Below are 17,063 nucleotides of genomic sequence, written 5' to 3'. Positions count from 1 at the left end.
AAAGAAAAGAAAAATTGTTATTTTTGGAGCATTTTAAATCATTTAGTCAATCGTAAAGCATTACCATCGGGATGGCTTACTATACGTCTGGCATACATGTCGTGAAATGCATTTGCATTTTTTTGACAAAAACAAAAAATATGATGAATGGCGGGAATCATTCTCCTCTCCGTATAAGACAAATATTCGACTACATTCCATTAAGTTTTCCTTTTAAAGCTAACTAACAACTGCTGCCCTTCGTTACACACCTCTTGGTCTTCTCAACTTATCAGACCTGGGCCAACCCTCCACCATCCACATCTACCATGGAAGCGTTAACGTTTAAGTATGATTAACAGCATCAATTCGTACAAACTAACAGTCGTATAGCACAAACAGCGGCTACTTAGAAGGTCTGGTTCGGGGTTACAAGTCTGGTCTTTTAAAGCAGCACGTTTATGCCAATTTGGCTCAATGTGAAACACTGGATGGTACGAAGTGACGTTTATAGCTACAGATAAAGCGATGAGATACTAATACTCGTAAAAAAGACTTTCGTTTGCAGCTTTCTGCCACTGATTACGGTGGATTTTTGGCAAACCAGGCTCGTTTGAGCAGTGCTATTATTGCAGCTCAGGCAACCGAGAAACTCATTGATGAATATGAGTATCTTCGTGCCCAGGCTGATGAAAAGCTTTCCAAGTTTATGGATTACATTAGCTACGCTTACATGATTGACAATGTCATGCTTATGATTTCGGGTACTGCTCATGGCCACGACACGCACGAATTGCTTGAGCGCTGCCATCCTCTGGGCTGGTTTGAGACACTCCCAACGTTGTGTGTAGCCACCAATGTTGAAGAGTTGTACAGTTTAGTGCTTGTCGAGACGCCGTTGGCTCCTTACTTCAAGGATTGTATTTCTGCTGACGATTTGGATGAACTTCATATTGAGATCATTCGTAACACCCTGTACAAGGCATACTTGGAGGACTTTTACGAGTTTTGTAAGAAGCTTGGCGGCGCAACCGCTGACACTATGCTTCCTATTTTGGAATTTGAGGCCGACTGCCGTGCTATTACCATTACCATCAATTCTTTCGGCACCGAGTTGAACAAGGATCTTCGTTCAAAGTTGTACCCTTCCATTGGCCGTTTATACCCCTACGGCACTGCCATCCTGTCCAAAGCAGACAACATCGGCGATGTCGAAAGTGCAGTATCTTTGGTGAAGGAGTACACCGGATTTTTTGATCAAACCTCGGACAAAAGTTTAGACGATCACTTTTACGAGATGCAAGCCCACTTGAATAAGCTCTCCTTTTTGCAACAGGTATGGCGCAAGTGCGAGTCTTAGTCGGTTTGTTCCATAATATGTATTTGAACGCCTGAGACTTTGACTCCAACGCAGGAAGAAATGCTTGCAGCTTTATTTCCAGCAGTCTACTAACTGTTTAAGTTCCATTACGGCATTATCTACTCTTTTCTTAAGCTCAAGGAGCAAGAAGTTCGTGTAAGTTTCTTTTCCGGGATTTCAGCCGTTCACCCCTTCACAGTCTAACATGTTGTAGAACATTACCTGGATCGCCGAATGTATTAGTCAGAATCAACGGGACCGGGCAATGAACATTGTTAATATTCTTTGAGCTTTTTCCTTTTGGGTCCCTTACTCGAACTTAATTTGTCCCACTTTACATTCTTTCTCGAACGAAATTATACGCGTGCTAGTTGTGCTTCTGCGAGAAATGCACATAAGCCCCGGTACCGCAAAACGAAAGGAGCAGAAGAAACGGTTTTATTTTCCCTAATCTATCATAGTTTATTTTGTTCATACGTACAGTTCTTTTGCATTGCTTAGTAATAGGAACCAACTCGAGTTGTTGCACTTTCGTATCTTATCTAAGCGAAACCTTAAAAAGCGGCATTCTGACGCTAGTCGTTATTGGTATTGATTTTAATAAGCTTAAATATCAACGAACAAATGACAGTCTAGAAAATTAACGCGTGCTTGCAATCTTATCTGATTTCCGTGCGGATTATCCCGAACATTTGCCATATGCGATCCTGCCCTCTCCCAAGCACAGTCTTCATGTCCGGCGGTCTGTTCCCCAGAGCTCCAGAGGCCTTTGAGGCCTTCTTTGAGCCTTTATTTGCGAAATTACACTTGTCTAAGCTCGCTCGCCATACACATGTGTTTATCGGCGCTGCACTGGTGTACCAGCTGGTCATGATGCTGTCTCCAAGGATTTCCAGCCGACTGAGCAAACATTACCCTAGCTTGCCACTAAAAACGCGTATTAATTGGGACATTCACTTCGTCAGTACTGTTCAGAGCATCTTTCTTTGTGTCGTTGGATCATTGATGTTCGTCGACCGCCGGTCGTGGTCGGACAAAATCTTTGGATACAGCGAATTTACTGCTGATGTAATTGCAACAGCTGGAGGTTACTTTCTTTGGGATCTTCTTACCTCTATTCGCTACGTCTACTTGACGGGACCTGGGTTTGTTGTCCATGCGCTCGCTGCCTTGTTTGTTGTTTGTTTCAGTTACAGACCCTTCCTTATGTATTTTGCACCAACCTTCCTTTCTTGGGAGTTAAGCACGCCGTTCCTAAATGTACATTATTTCCTTGACAAAACCGACCGGACTGGCTCCAAGTTGCAGCTCATCAACGGATTGATGCTGGTGCTCACCTTTTTCCTCGTTCGTATCGTCTACGGCTGGTACTCCGCTTATGACACAACACGTAAGTACATTATAGGGTTGGTTTCTGCATCGATTGTCCTCTCACCCTGCATTAAGCTTCCACTTACTAACCCTTTTTTTAGTCGAAGTCATCCGCCGTGTGAAAAGCACACCTTATATTCTTGGCGTCTTCTTCTTAATTGCGAACATGTCTCTTAACTTTCTGAACCTTTATTGGCTCTACAAGATGATTGACGCTATCAAGCGCAGAGTCGATGGCGAGAAAAAGCCCAAGAAGGCATAAATTGCACCCTTGGGGATATTAACAATTGTAATCCAATGGAATTGTTTGGCGGTTTCTCGCTGAACAATTAATCCTTGTACTTTAAAGCACTGTTTTGGTCAATTTCCTTTTGTGCAATCATTTTACCAGACTCGGAGCGCATCATTTCTGTCTTGCTGTTTCTTAATTCACGAATGTTATAGGCTGCGTGTGCTGGCTGGCTCTGTCCATTGGCATGCGACATAAAACAACTCGTTTTGGGCTTATGTTTGTGAGTTTTTGTCTCCTAATTTCATGGCATCATGAGAAAGGCCCTGCTTATTTGCTTTCTTTTTCAAGTTTACTCGCGTGTGTTGTCTTATCATCTTCGAACTTGACTGACTCATCATTCTCCCGTTCGTTGCCCCTTTTTTCGGTCCACGCCCAGGAATTGTCGAACCAATTCTTCTGCACTCCACGGGTTTTGGCGAATTTCTATCCGCTACAATCCGTAAAATAAGTCAAACTTTAAGGAATGTTAAGGACTGTAGAGACTGTGAGACTGTCGTTCAGTTCAAGAATCTCCTCTGGCGCTTTTGATAGGAGTTTAGGGTTTATGAAACTCTTATGAGCGCCATTCTAATAGCATAGACTTTATAGACATAGGCCAATGCTTTTCTTAAGCAGCCTGATTCAATGAGGAGGGTATGAAGAGGGTGTATGGTACTGGAGTAGTTTCTTTTAATGTAATCGATGGGATGTACGTTGTATTGGTGTGCGGATGCCGTATGTATTACTATACCTGAACGAGCAGTTAACGAATAGTTGTTACTTTACTATTTTTGATCTCCCAAGCACTATGTCCGACCCGTAACTTCAACTGATTTGGTAATTCTAGACAACATTGGTGAAATTCAGCTGATAATTGGATTGATCGGTTCATTCCAACCAAGAGAACCTACTGTTTTCCTCATCTTTATGTGAGACGAATTTCAGAATTTGAGCGGACTTTCACAGCACATTATCTAATAGGGTATCTACAACGAACTAGTGCAATTAGAAACGTATGCCTGATCAAGTTTCATCTGAACCAGATTTCGTTCAGATCGGCAACAAGGAAGCTTGCAGTGTTACTCAAATATAAGACGAAACGCTTGATTGACTATTACCGCCATATATTCATGGATTCTTTTGCGACCAAAAACACTGAATTTTTTGCCAAGGAAGCTCTCGTCTACGATGATCCAGCGAAATGCTTTCTCACTAAGGTTATTGCAGACAACATTCTCAAATTTGACGTCCTAAACCAGAAAGATGGAGATGTTGTAAGCAACGATGATTCAGTTGTATATACTAGTGAGGATGTCGACATACAATTCAGCGGTGAAATTGATGTCTCCCCCCTGTGGAAAAACAAGGATTTACGAGTTATGGATTTCGCTTGCGGAACCGGTCTTGTCAGTAGAAACATAGTTCCTCACTGTAAATCCCTTCTTGGTATTGATATATCGCCTCAAATGGTTGAATTCTTTAAGACAAAGTTTACCGGAAACCCAAACGTCCAAGCAAAAGTGATAGATATTCTTACCTCCGATCAAGTGCCAGAAGATGTACATGATTTTGATATTACCGTATGTTCTCTTGCTTTCCATCACATGGAAGACCCGGCGAGCGTTGCCTCAACGTTATCCTCTCGGACGCTGAAGCCTTTGGGTTGGCTATTTGTGGCAGATATTGATTCCGAAGGTGCCGGCGGCTTTCATGACGCACAAACGGATGAAGATGCAGTAAAATCCGGTGTTGCCCATAAAAACGGATTCTCTGCAAGCTTCATGATCAGCACCCTTAAGCGTGCCGGTCTTCAGAATGTCTGCGTTCACCGTAACATTTCATTGGAAATGTACGTGCCGAAAAAGAGGTACTGTCGAGTTCCGGGACAGACTGAGGACAAAACGAAAATAGCACCAAATGGTGAAACTCTTTACGCTAAAACCTTCAGTATCTTTGTCGCTGCGGGTCAAAAGCCTGCTTCGAGTTGAGTTAAATAAGAACAAGTACAGGTCTGAAGAGTACATGGCGATAGGAGTTATTCATATCGATGATGGTCAACGGTTTCAATAATGTTCAGACTTCTTTATTTTCATTATTCGAACGGCCCTATCCTTTCAAAAACGCTCGTTCATTTTACGGTGCCTACTGTGTTCTTCAACTAAACTTTCTGCTACTACATGATATCAAATTCATAACGAATTCTGCTAAAAATATTCAACCATTACGACAACTATTAATATTTCATTTCAATGACAATTTCGTTCTCGCTCCCTTTTTTATGGTGTAGCGTTTCAGGTCGAGGGTAACACTGTTACCTTTGACGTTATGTTCAAATTATCCACGCCAAAAAAGAAGAATTTCTTAAATAGTACTGGATGAATGATACAAAAGCGGCGTTTAACGCTGTCTAAAAAGGTTAAGCAGTCATACAATTCATAATCTAGTTTATCACGCTTTCAAACGGCTCATTTATAAGAAAATTTGTGATTACTCACTTCTAACAGCTTTAAATGTAGTCTATATACAATAAAATTTCAAGAAAACAAACATAAAAGTTCTTTTTGAATGAAAAATAGTCCATTATAACGTTTAATCCCGCAATTCCGTCAACTTTCCTGCTGAACCTGCGTCATGTGTTAGTCCTAATGTACCTAGGGAACGTGCCCTTTACCTAGTGCCAACTCGTCCACCTGAGAGATGCACGTAAAATGAGTGAGAAACGTAAGTATTTCGTACATGATGAATCCCTTATACCTATATTGTTCCATTGACCAGCTGTCGTCTTGGAATCTTGGATTCCAAAGTTTGTGTCAAGCAGCGATATACTGACTCGTAGATTCGAAATTCTCCTCATCCTCTGGCAAACCGTTTCTCTCCTCCACATTGTATAGCTTTTCTGCAAACCAAGAAGCTGCTACGGGGTCTAAACCTACAGCTTCCGTTGGTCAACTTGTATGTGACGCGGTTTTTTTTACAAATATGCCACTATGAAAGTGACTAACGCAACATTAGGACTCTCAAAATGCAGGTCGTGGATCAGTGAAAACGTTTACGCTTAGTAGAAACCGTTCTACAGCGAAACTGAGTGCTGCAAGTCCTTCGTTCACACCTTCTTCTCCGACAAAGAAGAGCCTTTCTCCTACGATGGCCAAAGCGTCTGCCTTTGTACCGAAAGGAAAACGTATGAAACAATTGCAGTTTTTCTGACTAGCTCAGTGTGAAAGGTATTGTTCACTAACCGTTTTCGTCATGTAGTGTATTCGTCGACCTTGTTTTCCGCAGACAAAAGCAAGTCTTCAGACGATTTGGTCCTTCCACGGAAGCTGGTCATTCCTGAATTCAGACCGTCGATGACTTCTGAAATTGCTTCGGCCAGTACTCCAGCGTTAGCAAGTACGATGCGGTCGCCATCTACGTTAATCCCTCAGCAGCGTCTGTCACCGGGTTCGTTACGCAATAGTTTAGTGGGCAATGGTGCTGTTTCTATCTCTAATGCTACGACTGCCGTGGGCACTACAGTTTCCGAAAAGTCACCTTCACCGAAGCAGATACCTCGTGCGTCACCTACGGTTTTGCATCGGTCTGGTTCAGTGCCCAGAGGAGTTGACACGTTTTCTTCACAACACGTATCTGCGGGTGGTCCAGATGTGTATGCCACTGATTTAACGCGCCATATCTACGCTCAGTTCCCGCCGTATTCTCATCGACTTGACAAAAGACAATTACACAAACTTAATTTTTTTGTCGCCAATGAACCTGAAAAGTTGTTCAGACAGGCTCGCGTGGAAGCTCTTCAGTATCAGGAATCGAGTCAGCTACCTCAGCAAATCTTTACCTACCACTCGTTCGTTCCACGACGGACAATAACGCCTTGTTTACCCAACCTTGGCTATACAACCCATATCTACAAGGGTGTGAACGGCGCGGACGGCAAATCATATATCTTTGTTCGTCTTCAAAACTTTCGCCTGGCCCAAGAACGGTCCATCTCCAATGTTACTGCTTGGATGAAGGTCGACTCGCCCGCAGTGTTACGAATGAAGGAAGCTTTTACCACTCGCGCCTTTAGTGATCAGTGTAAGTGTATGAGTTACAGGATTGACACAACTGAGTTTGCTGTTTCCTCCTTCCTTTTTGGTTCCATTCACTAACTTAGTAGCTATCGTTTTTGTTTATGATTTTTTCCCCGCCTGCCCAACCCTGCACGATCTTTTCTTTTCTTCCCCTGTTTTCCGTAAAAAATCCTCTCAGCTGATGCACCCAACAGCATTCCAAGCAACGAATGAAGTGCTGTGGTGCTTTGCTAGCCAACTCGTCTCAGCCTTGTACAGTATTCATTCAGTTGGAGTGGCAGCCCGTTTGCTCACGCCAAAAAATGTACTGATGACGGGGAAAATGAGGCTGTCAATTTTTGGCATGGGAGTGTTAGATGTGATTTGTGATGATGGAACTCCGGTGCACGTACGACAGCGTGAGGACTTCCACTCTCTTGGATTGTTATTGCTTTCTCTCGCTTGTGGAGTTGACGGTGTAAATGATGAGAACAAGGAAGAGTATTTGAAACAATATACTTCATTGTCCACTTCAGATGCAAGCTTCGTACAACTGCTGCAGGTGTTGATGAATGATCCTAAGGTTACTGCGCGAAAGCTTGTCCCAATCATTTTCCCGCACTCTCTCGAAAACTATGAACGGTCATTACTGTAAGTCGACTAAATATTTCGGTTCCGTTTTGTCCGCTTGCTATCTCCTTCGCTTCTTAGCATTACTAACCAACTGTAGCCTTGAGGACTACTACGAATCGTTGATGGCCCGTTATCTGGAAGACGACAGGCTTCTACGGCTCTTGTGTAAACTCGAGTTTCTCGACGATCGGCCTGAACATGCAGACGATACGGCATGGGGGATGTCGGGTATGTACTATCCCATTATTCTCTTTCGCAAGTACCTTGCTCGGTTACGTGTGGATTCCGACGGCACTAAGTCAATGGACTATGCTCACATGTTAGCCTGTCTTAATAAGGTAAAGTTGATCTTAAGCGGATGTTAAGCACGAAACTAACCCACAGCTGGACGTCGGAACAGAAGAAAATGTGTTTCTAGAGGACGAATTCTCGAGGATCCTTGTAAGCTACAAAGAGGTAAGATTTCACTGATGACGAGAGAAGAACTTTACTAGTTTTATGGTTTTCTGCTCTTGTTCTGACTCTTGGATCACACGCCATTCATTCATTCGTCTCATACTGACCTATACACAGCTAAAAAACTTAATTCGCATGGCTTTCCTCGACTTGGAAAAGCGTGCCTCTAGTAATCTGACCAAGAAATAAACATATATGAAAAGAGAAGATGGTCGCGCTGTCGTAGACGGTGTAAAGATATTAGTTATGTAACTTTGTTCCGTACTCTCTATTCCGTACACACCCGTACACTGCATCGGCCTTTCTTGCTCTACGATTGTACAACTGCAATCTCCCAAAAAGCGTCCGATTTGTTCCGTTCTTTAGCGAGTTGTTCGCGTTCTTCGTTTATCAACCATTTAAAAATAACCTTTAACGCGTCTACTACTCCGTTCTCGGTCATTTACGACTAAACTTTTCTACCAACTTCGCGTCCTAATCCTCCACCACCGCTTCACCCTCCACTATTTAAACCACTAACAACGCCAAACCAAAGTTGTCTTTAACCAACAACGACACCGCACGTCAAGTCAACAAGTTCTTGGTTTTGGATTCTGCGAGAGCTTTCATCCGCCGTCGCAGCTGAAAAACAGGTGTTCGTGGACTCGTAGTTCTTTTTCGTTTCGATTGTCTTTGGGGCTCGATTTTGCACAGTTTCGGTGAAGAAAAGCCACTGGAACAGGAAGAAAAGACGACGTTACGTTGCAAATATAGGGAGTCGTCGTTTGCGTTTTAAAACTGGATCAAGACGCTTTCTTCAAACTAATCTCTCATATACATACCTACGTACATACATACACACAAAATTCACACAAACACTCACTTGAGTACTCGGAATTAGTTACCTTAAGCAAGAATGAATGCCGGTGAGTTGTTGGCTCAAACGTTGTCTCCGGACGTAAACGTCCGTACACAGGCCGAACAACAGCTGGAGAATGCTGCTCGTACGGATTTTGCACAGTATATGACGCTTCTTGCGTATGAACTTGCGAACGAGAATGCTCTGCCTTACATCCGTATGGCAGCTGGTCTGGCACTGAAAAATGCAATTACAGCTCGTGATGCTACTCGAAAGATGGAATACCAACAGATGTGGCAGGCTCTTTCGTTTGAAATCAAGCAAGAGATCAAAAACTGCTCCTTGAAGACTCTTGCAGCTCCTGAACACCAGGCCGGACAGTCTGCAGCTCAGCTTGTGGCAGCTATTGCTTCCTATGAGCTTGCCACAAACCAATGGCAGGAGCTTATGATGACTCTTGTCCAAAACCTGGGTGAAGGACAGCCTGCTGCCCTGAAAACACATTCCCTTCAGGCCATTGGCTACATTTGCGAAGCCGTGCAGCCTGACGTGCTGGCCACACAGTCGAATGCCATTTTGACCGCTGTTGTGGCGGGTGCTCGTAAGGAGGAGCCCGATACCAATGTGCGTATCGCTGCTCTTGGCGCTTTGTACGACTCACTGGAGTTTGTCAAGACAAACTTTGGCAATGAAGCTGAGCGCAACTACATCATGCAGGTTGTGTGCGAAGCTACCCAGTCTACTGAGTCCTTGGTTCAAGTGGCTGCCTATGGCTGTTTGGTAAAGATCATGCACTTGTACTACGACTATATGCCTTTCTACATGGAGAAGGCTTTGTTCGCGTTGACAACACAAGGCATGTACCAAGCGAATGAGCAAGTTGCTCTTCAAGCTATCGAATTTTGGAGCACCGTGTGTGAAGAAGAAATCGATGTTAATTTGGAGTTGCAAGAAGCTGAAGAGTTGGGTGGAGTGCCTACTCGCAAATGTCACAACTTTGCCAGAGCAGCTTTGGGTGATGTCTTGCCTGTGCTCTTGCAGCTTCTTACTAAGCAAGACGAAGATGCCGATGAGGATGACTGGAATATTTCTATGGCTGCTGCCACTTGTCTTCAATTGTTTGCACAAGTTGTGGGCGATGATATGGTTAACCCAGTGTTGTCATTCGTCGAACAAAACATTCAAAGTGCTGACTGGCACCAACGTGAAGCTGCAGTCATGGCCTTTGGTTCGGTGCTTGAGGGACCGAACCCTGCCATGATGACGCCTCTTGTCAACCAAGCACTGCCTGTGCTCATTCAAATGATGAACGATCCCGTTTTGCATGTTAAAGATACCACGGCTTGGGCGCTGGGCCAAATTTCCAGCTTTGTCGCCGATGCCATTATTCCCGAAGTCCACCTTCCCAACCTTGTTTCCGCCTTGCTCTCTGGTTTGGCCGACAATCCTCGCATTGTTGCCAACTGCTGCTGGGCACTTATGAATCTTGTGTGTCACTTTGCTCCTGCTGACACGCAGCAAACATCGCTCATGACTCCGTTCTATGAAGCCATGATTGCCGCCCTTTTACACATCACTGAGCAAAAGGGCAATGAAAACAACTCCCGCACATCTGCTTACGAAACACTTTCTACAGTTATTACCTTCAGCTCTAATGGTGTACTTCCCATGATCTCTAATGTGCTTAACATTATTCTTGCTCGCCTGGAGGGAGCTCTTCAAATGCAATCTCAACTTCTCGGTGTTGAAGATCGCACTAATCATGAGGAACTGCAGTCTAACTTGTGCAACACGCTGACCAGCATTATTCGTCGTTTTGGTATCGAGATTCGTTCTTCTTCTGATCATATTATGACCCTGTTGTTACAGACCATGCAAATGGCTCCTAAGCAATCTGTTGTGCATGAGGATGTTTTCTTGGCTGTAGGTGCTCTTATGAACGCTCTTGATGACCAATTTGAGGTATACACGCAGTCTTTCGTTCCATTCTTGTGCGAGGCTTTGAGTAACGAACAGGAGTACCAATTGTGTTCTGTTGCTGTTGGTCTTGTTGGCGATCTGGCTCGTGCTCTGAACGAGAAGATTGCCCCATACTGCGACGATTTTATGAGCCGTTTGGTTCAAGACTTGCAAAGCACTGTGCTTGATCGCAACGTCAAGCCTGCTATTCTTTCATGCTTCAGTGACATTGCTTTGGCGATTGGCACTGGCTTTGAAAAGTATCTTGAGACTGTAATGTTGCTGCTTCAACAAGCTTCTGCAGTACAAGTTCCTGCCGGTGCTGGTTTTGATATGTTCGATTATGTTGATGCCTTGCGGTTGGGAATTGTTGAGGCCTACGTCGGTATCACACAAGCTGTTCGCTCAGGTCACCATGTGAATGCTATTCATCCTTATGTCCATGGAATGTTTGGTTTATTGAGCACTATCACTGCTGACAACGAGAGCAGCGAGAGCCTTGTGCGCGGTGGTCTTGGTCTGTTGGGCGATTTGGCTGAGTCATTCCCCAAAGGTGAGCTTAAATCGTTCTTCGCCGCCGATTGGGTACAACAACTCATCAGCATTGGCAAAGCTAAGTCCACATCACAACAAACCAAGGATCTTGCTCGGTGGGCCGCTGAGCAGGTCAAACGTCAGGCGAGAGCTTGAGCACATTCGAGTGCACGAGACACAGGTGTGTTTCAACCTCGTTAGCTCATGTCTGGCGATTATTAAAAGAATAGAGTTGTCTAATGTGAATTCATTTATGAAGAGGACTATGAAGGAGGGGAGTGTTTGTGTGTGAGTGCTTGTTGTAAAGTTGGAAAGTCTCAAAATTCGTTTAAGTGCTTGCAATTCAGTCCTTGGAGGAACGTTCGCTTGTTTCGGCGTTCCTCGCCACGGCCAAGGCTGTAACCAACTTGGCAAGTCCAACACTCCAAAAATGACTGACTGGGACATTGTGTCAAAACAACTGGGCCAATACATGCTGAAAGGCTATACGCTGTTGGACACAGTGTGTGCGACATGCTCCAAGACTCCGTTGATGAGACTTCGCAACGAACCAGAGTTTTGCGTCCTCTGTGATTCGCCAGAAAAAAAACAGGAGAAGCAGCGAGAGCAACAACTGAAACAGGAGGAGGAAAAAGTACCGGCTGCAACGCCGCAACAGAATGCGTCAGAGCCTGGTGAGGGAGTTACGGACATGGCTTGTGATGACCAAGGGATTGCTGAGTCTACGACATCGTTGGTAACCAATTCAACCGTTTATGGCCGACTTGTTGGTCAATTGGAGCAGTTGATCGAACGTGAGCTTCCGCTCCCAACTGATCATACGTGTGACTCTGCTTTAGCAAGAGTGGAGCGTGCACTTCAACTCATCCAATTGACCAAGAAGACAGCCCAGTAAGCTTGAGTTGAGGATGATGTGTGTCCCGCATTGTAGAATTGCTGTCAGCGACTCGAATAGTAACAGTTCCTTCTTGGAATGGCTGTCTTAGATTTTACCTTCATAGATTCGAAAGTAACTTCGCTTCATGCGTTCAGCAACAGCGTACTGTGGTGGCACATAACCACCACCAAACTTGACCTTCACCATTTTTGTCGCAGCTCGCCTTGAGGGCAAATTTCTCTTCCCACACACACACGCCTACACCAAACATGGCCAGGAAAAAGTCGAGATCCAGCAAGTCTGGGTCGCGCGATGCACCCAGCTTTGAGATTGACGAGAAACAAAAGGTCGATGCCATCGAAACGTACGACGACGTCGCCGAGTCGGAGGACGAGTTTTACGCGAAACAGGACAAGATTCTTTTCGACGATGACAATGCTGGCCGTGGTTCGCGCAGTGCTGTTGCCCATGAATTTAGCGATGAAGAGGTCATGGGTTTGGAGACTTCGTCGGATGACGACGAAGAGGACGTTATCTCAGACGACAGCAGCGACAATGAAAAACAACCGTTAGACGAACAGGAAATGTTTGATCAACAAGGCTGGGGTCATTCACGCAAAGCGTACTATGGCGGTGAGGACGGTGAGCCAGAGGCAGATGAATTCTCGTCCGGAGATGAGGAAGTCGACACGAAGATGGAAGAACGCGAGGCTTTGCGTTTACAAAAGAAACGTCTGCAGCGTTTGTCTGAAGAGGATGCCATGGATGACTTGAGCGGCTGGAACGACAAGGCTGCTTCCCAAGACTCTGCAGCTATTGACGATAACAGTGTTGCTGCAATTGAACAGCTTGGCCAATCCATCTCGCCTGAGACTCCGGTTTCTGAGCTGAAGCGTATTCTCAAAGTTAAGCATCCTGAATTTGAGCTGTTTGCGCAAGAACTTAAAACCTTACGACCACGTTTGGATGAGCTGCAGCAGCAAAGACACGATGCTCCCGAGTCACGGCTTCTCGAAGCCCAGTGCACATCTTTGGGTGCATACGTCGCTTCTCTTATTTTCTATTTTGCATTGCTTAAATCAGGAGAAGATGATGTGAAGAGTCATCCCCTCATGGTTGACTTGGTTCGCTGTCGTGAAACCTGGAAGCGTTTTGAAGGTCTTAAGGAAGAGGAGGAGAGCGAAGAAGAAGAGCTTGATGCGGAAGCCGAAATTGAGCAACCTCAAAGTGATGACGAGGCAGAAGATGAAGGCGTTGAAGTGGACGCTTTTGACGAAGAAGAAGAGGCCGGATCTGATGCTTCATTCGCTTCTGATGCGTCTGAGTCTATTGAATCCAAGTTCCGTCAAGCAAAGGCAGCCAAAGGCAAACGCAAGAATGCTTTGGTGGTCGATGACTTTGGTGAAAATGACGAATTGGATGAATTGGATGCGGAGGACAAAATACAACGCAAGCGGACACTGCGCTTCTACGCTAGCCAGATTGATCAAAAGGCCGCCAAAAGATTGCGGGCTCAAGCAGAGCAAACGGGTGATACAGACCTTCCTTTCAAGGAGCGTCGTTTTGAGCGTCAACAGCGTTTGCTGCGTGAGGCCGCAGAGCGTGGTCGTAACCAAAACGGACGGTGCAGACTTGGATGATGTGGATCCTGAGCAAGAGCAGCTGCCCATCAACGCCGAGCGTCCCGATCTGGATGAAGATGCACTCGCATTTTACGACTCTCTCGCTAAAGACAAACGGGCAGCCAAACAGACCAAGAAGGCCGAGCACGATTCAGAGCGCGACCTTGTGCGTGCTATGCGGCATCCCGAGTTGTTATCGGTCGAAGATGGTGAGAAGCGTGGCATTACTCGGGACATCGAAAAGAACAAGGGTCTTACACCCTTCCGTGCCAAAATCAACCGCAATCCTCGTCTCAAAAAGCGCATGCGCTACGAGAAGGCCAAGAAAAAGCTTGCAAGCAAGAAGGCCATTTTCAAGGGCGCACCCACACATGGTTACATGGGCGAACAAAGCGGTATCAAGGCTGGTCTTGTCAAAAGTATCAAGTTTCATTAACGTCGCGTGGTTGCGTCAAGGAGTGCAATGCACTAAAATGGGTTTTTTTTTTGGGCAGAAAATGACAATGAAATGGATCGTAAAGGGAATGGTTAAGAACGGGGTGTTTCAGAAAGGACAAAAACTAATTTCGGGAGAAAGAGAGAGGGCCAGAGAGCGAGATGGTGTCTACTGGTTTAGTAGCTGTAATAGTAGCGGCAGGTATGGCATAAAGGTTGAGTAGGTGGGTTGAAGTTTCATCTTCCGCCGCTATTGTTGCTGTTTTTACTTGGTTCGTAGGTGCAATAGCGAGCGGACGTCGTGCACAAATTGCATGGCATGGAGAAAGGTCAGAAGGTGCAAAAGGTCGTTGTCAGAGGGATCGCTAATCCAACCCTCAATAGGGATAGCGTTCTCTTGGTGCATCTTGTAACTGAAAGGGGAGTTGTCGATTATCATTATGCGTGAGAGATGGGTGCGGCATATGCTGATATCCTTGACATAAGTGCTGTCCACAAGATTGCAATGTTGGCGATAATATCGTGCATCAAACAGCTTGTGGTCGCGCTCCAAGTAATCGACAATTGGGTCTGCATATGCTTGGACCGATGCGGTGAACAAAACCAGTCTGTACCACTGCGACACTTTAGCTAGGAATTTGTCAAGATGCGGACGCTTGTGAATGAAGTAGAGAATGGGATGTTGGCCGGGGATGTGAACTTCAACGGGGTGGCCCGAACTGGTACGAGAGCCACGAGTGACGGAGTGAATGAGTGTTTCATCGAGGTCGAGCACGAGTGTTTTCCGTGGTGGTTTTGGCAACAGTAATGTGCGAGGCAGCAAGTCTGCCTTGATACGTAGAAAAGAGGGAAATGCAGCCGCAGACACAGAAGACGAAGTGTTTGGCGATTTGAGCTGCTGTGAAGCGACAGACGCCAACCGCTCATGCAAACGAGCACTTGCACTGGCGCTGTCATTGATCTTGATGTGGACATTGACACTGGCAGCATTTGTTGCTGTCGATGTGCCTGAGCTGGCATCGGTAGATGCAGCTAGCATGTCTTCGCTGTAATGAGTAAAGAGTGGCATCAGTTGGCGATGGGCGTGTCGAGCTGAAGACTGGGGAACATTCCGCCATTGCTGACGTCCTCGTCGCGGCCGGCGAGAACGCAGAGCAGGAAGAAAGAGAAGTCGTAATAAACCTCGAGCTAAGCTCATAGGAGTGAGACGGTTGTTATCCGTAACGAAAAGATGGAAAAAACTGCGCCAAAGACTCACAATAATTGAGCATAGGCGACGAAGCAGCATTCGGACACCGTAAAAAACGAGATGAACGAGTCCTGGTCGAGGTTGTTGTACAAAATTTGAGCCATCACGATTGTCATCCTCATTCAGACGCTCCTCGTTTTGAAGTTGACGTTGTCGAAGTGTTTGCTGCCGCTGGTCAGAACTTGACAAGCGCTCTTCGACACTGTCGATGTGGTCTTGTTTGTGGTCATATTCATTTACAGAGTCCTCGTCAACTGCTGCATGTGAACTACGGCGATATTTGGAAGCGGCGCCTGCATGTTTCTCGACTGGGATCGTGAGAAGGGCCTTGTTAATTTCGTTTGAGAGCCGCGCGATCGAATTCATTCGACGAGCAACAGTGCGTGTGTGATTTGCATATGTTTGCAATAGAAACGGTCGCGTCGGAGCGTGAGCTTGTAGACGATGCCAACGTGGAGGGCTGAGGGTGTGGCCGACTGCGATTTCCAGGTACCTGGCGACTCGCGTGAGAATACGCGACACCTCCAGTCGCAGGCCGCGGGTCAGCGTGGGGATGACGCTTTCCAGGTGACTGCGGGGTAAACCTTAAATGGAAAAAAGGACGGGGAGTGAGTCATTTTGTGGGAGTGTTAGCGAACGAACAGTGGAACAACCAGAGCGGTTTATGACTTTTTTCAACACGCTCTTCTTTCGCAGGGTCTGAGAACAGAAACTATGAGTTTTGGTTGGAAGAGGCTTGCGGCAGTGTCCGCCACATAAATTCATCTCGTTTCCCACACACACTCCCACTCACTTGCGAGCAGCAGAAATACGCTACCACCCACTCCACGTTCTTTCCCTCTCAACTGTTCGACCATGTCGACGACGAACAGAGAGTTCAGCGCAGAAGAACTTCGTCTTTACGGTGCAAACGTGACCTCGACACCAACGTACGTGGCTGTTAAGGGGATTGTCTTCGACGTCTCTGGCAATCCTCTTTACAACCCTGGGAAACCATACGCCGTGTTTACAGGCCGTGATTCCAGCCGCGCATTGGCTAAGACGAGTCTCGCTGAGACAGATTGTGTGCCAGTTACGGATGGTCTTTCAGAAAAACAGCTGATCGCGCTAGACAAGTGGTTTCGTTTCTTCGACAAGGTAAGTGAAGCGTGTGTATGAACACGTACGTATTGTACATGCAAAAGCCACTCCGTTCGAGTTACCCATTCTCCCACTTGTGTACGCTTTGACAGGCTGCTTTGCTACAGACGCATTCGTACACACCAGCGTGTTCTATACGATCTACATGTCACCTGCATGTAAATGAAAATATATTCAATGCTAATCTAGCACTGCAGAAGTACCCCAGAGTAGGATACATCGACGACATGACGCATATGAAGGCATGGCGTCGGAGATTTCGTTGAACGCGAGTCACAAAGAACTCG

At 45.8% G+C, this 17,063-nt stretch overlaps 9 protein-coding genes across 9 annotated transcripts; 8 read left to right on the top strand and 1 right to left on the bottom strand.

Annotated features, from left to right (window-relative positions):
- The first annotated feature begins 221 nt into the window (after positions 1-221).
- SJAG_01913 (V-type ATPase V0 subunit D) lies at positions 222-1,840 on the top strand. Its single transcript, XM_002173112.2, has 5 exons — positions 222-328; positions 373-473; positions 534-1,315; positions 1,442-1,495; positions 1,554-1,840. The coding sequence occupies exons 1-5, from the start codon at positions 309-311 to the stop codon at positions 1,626-1,628; spliced, it is 1,032 nt and encodes a 343-aa protein (XP_002173148.1). The 5' UTR covers positions 222-308; the 3' UTR covers positions 1,629-1,840.
- A 208-nt stretch (positions 1,841-2,048) lies between these two features.
- SJAG_01912 (DUF887 family protein) lies at positions 2,049-3,622 on the top strand. Its single transcript, XM_002173111.2, has 2 exons — positions 2,049-2,729; positions 2,812-3,622. The coding sequence occupies exons 1-2, from the start codon at positions 2,072-2,074 to the stop codon at positions 2,970-2,972; spliced, it is 819 nt and encodes a 272-aa protein (XP_002173147.1). The 5' UTR covers positions 2,049-2,071; the 3' UTR covers positions 2,973-3,622.
- A 119-nt stretch (positions 3,623-3,741) lies between these two features.
- On the top strand, positions 3,742-5,580 carry SJAG_01911 (hexaprenyldihydroxybenzoate methyltransferase). Its single transcript, XM_002173110.2, has one exon. The coding sequence runs from the start codon at positions 4,112-4,114 to the stop codon at positions 4,967-4,969; it is 858 nt and encodes a 285-aa protein (XP_002173146.1). The 5' UTR covers positions 3,742-4,111; the 3' UTR covers positions 4,970-5,580.
- Positions 5,581-5,601: 21 nt separating this feature from the next.
- On the top strand, positions 5,602-8,638 carry SJAG_01910 (poly(A)-specific ribonuclease complex subunit Pan3). Its single transcript, XM_002173109.2, has 8 exons — positions 5,602-5,702; positions 5,818-5,933; positions 5,994-6,162; positions 6,237-7,058; positions 7,141-7,684; positions 7,764-8,004; positions 8,051-8,122; positions 8,240-8,638. The coding sequence occupies exons 1-8, from the start codon at positions 5,690-5,692 to the stop codon at positions 8,309-8,311; spliced, it is 2,049 nt and encodes a 682-aa protein (XP_002173145.1). The 5' UTR covers positions 5,602-5,689; the 3' UTR covers positions 8,312-8,638.
- Positions 8,572-11,716, top strand: SJAG_01909 (karyopherin Kap95). The gene has a single exon (XM_002173108.2). The coding sequence runs from the start codon at positions 9,018-9,020 to the stop codon at positions 11,607-11,609; it is 2,592 nt and encodes an 863-aa protein (XP_002173144.1). The 5' UTR covers positions 8,572-9,017; the 3' UTR covers positions 11,610-11,716.
- SJAG_01906 (Nem1-Spo7 phosphatase complex catalytic subunit Nem1) lies at positions 10,610-16,903 on the bottom strand. Its single transcript, XM_002173105.2, has one exon. The coding sequence runs from the start codon at positions 16,000-16,002 to the stop codon at positions 14,653-14,655; it is 1,350 nt and encodes a 449-aa protein (XP_002173141.1). The 5' UTR covers positions 16,003-16,903; the 3' UTR covers positions 10,610-14,652.
- SJAG_01908 (Sjogren's syndrome/scleroderma autoantigen 1 family protein) lies at positions 11,884-12,348 on the top strand (the record flags this gene model as incomplete). The annotated part of the gene is made up of 1 exon (XM_002173107.1): positions 11,884-12,348. The coding sequence occupies one exon, from the start codon at positions 11,884-11,886 to the stop codon at positions 12,346-12,348; it is 465 nt and encodes a 154-aa protein (XP_002173143.1).
- SJAG_01907 (U3 snoRNP-associated protein Utp3) lies at positions 12,600-14,388 on the top strand (the record flags this gene model as incomplete). The annotated part of the gene is made up of 2 exons (XM_002173106.1): positions 12,600-13,908; positions 13,961-14,388. 2 exons carry the CDS (start codon positions 12,600-12,602, stop codon positions 14,386-14,388), a joined length of 1,737 nt encoding a protein of 578 aa, XP_002173142.1.
- Positions 16,492-16,995, top strand: SJAG_01905 (progesterone binding protein; the record flags this gene model as incomplete). The annotated part of the gene is made up of 1 exon (XM_002173104.2): positions 16,492-16,995. The coding sequence occupies one exon, from the start codon at positions 16,492-16,494 to the stop codon at positions 16,792-16,794; it is 303 nt and encodes a 100-aa protein (XP_002173140.1). The 3' UTR covers positions 16,795-16,995.
- Positions 16,996-17,063: the final 68 nt, after the last annotated feature.

This window comes from Schizosaccharomyces japonicus (assembly GCF_000149845.2).
Source record: "Schizosaccharomyces japonicus yFS275 unplaced genomic scaffold supercont5.3, whole genome shotgun sequence".
NCBI lineage: Eukaryota > Fungi > Ascomycota > Schizosaccharomycetes > Schizosaccharomycetales > Schizosaccharomycetaceae > Schizosaccharomyces > Schizosaccharomyces japonicus.
Note: the sequence above shows the minus strand (reverse complement) of the source record. Positions and strands in the feature narration are given on the sequence as shown.

Excerpts from the sequence above, each read along its gene's own strand:
- SJAG_01912 (XM_002173111.2), top strand. The coding sequence starts at position 2,072 with ATGTCCGGCGGTCTGTTCCCCAGAGCTCCAGAGGCCTTTGAGGCCTTC. Across the intron at positions 2,730-2,811 it reads CTCCGCTTATGACACAACAC|TCGAAGTCATCCGCCGTGTG; the intron begins GTAAGTACATTA and ends CCCTTTTTTTAG.
- SJAG_01913 (XM_002173112.2), top strand. The coding sequence starts at position 309 with ATGGAAGCGTTAACGTTTAA. Across the intron at positions 329-372 it reads ATGGAAGCGTTAACGTTTAA|CACAAACAGCGGCTACTTAG; the intron begins GTATGATTAACA and ends ACAGTCGTATAG. Across the intron at positions 1,316-1,441 it reads AGCTCTCCTTTTTGCAACAG|TTCCATTACGGCATTATCTA; the intron begins GTATGGCGCAAG and ends TAACTGTTTAAG.
- SJAG_01909 (XM_002173108.2), top strand. The coding sequence starts at position 9,018 with ATGAATGCCGGTGAGTTGTTGGCTCAAACGTTGTCTCCGGACGTAAAC.
- SJAG_01906 (XM_002173105.2), bottom strand. The coding sequence starts at position 16,002 with ATGAATTCGATCGCGCGGCTCTCAAACGAAATTAACAAGGCCCTTCTC.
- SJAG_01911 (XM_002173110.2), top strand. The coding sequence starts at position 4,112 with ATGGATTCTTTTGCGACCAAAAACACTGAATTTTTTGCCAAGGAAGCT.
- SJAG_01910 (XM_002173109.2), top strand. Across the intron at positions 5,934-5,993 it reads CAGCTTCCGTTGGTCAACTT|GACTCTCAAAATGCAGGTCG; the intron begins GTATGTGACGCG and ends ACGCAACATTAG. Across the intron at positions 8,005-8,050 it reads TGTTAGCCTGTCTTAATAAG|CTGGACGTCGGAACAGAAGA; the intron begins GTAAAGTTGATC and ends ACTAACCCACAG.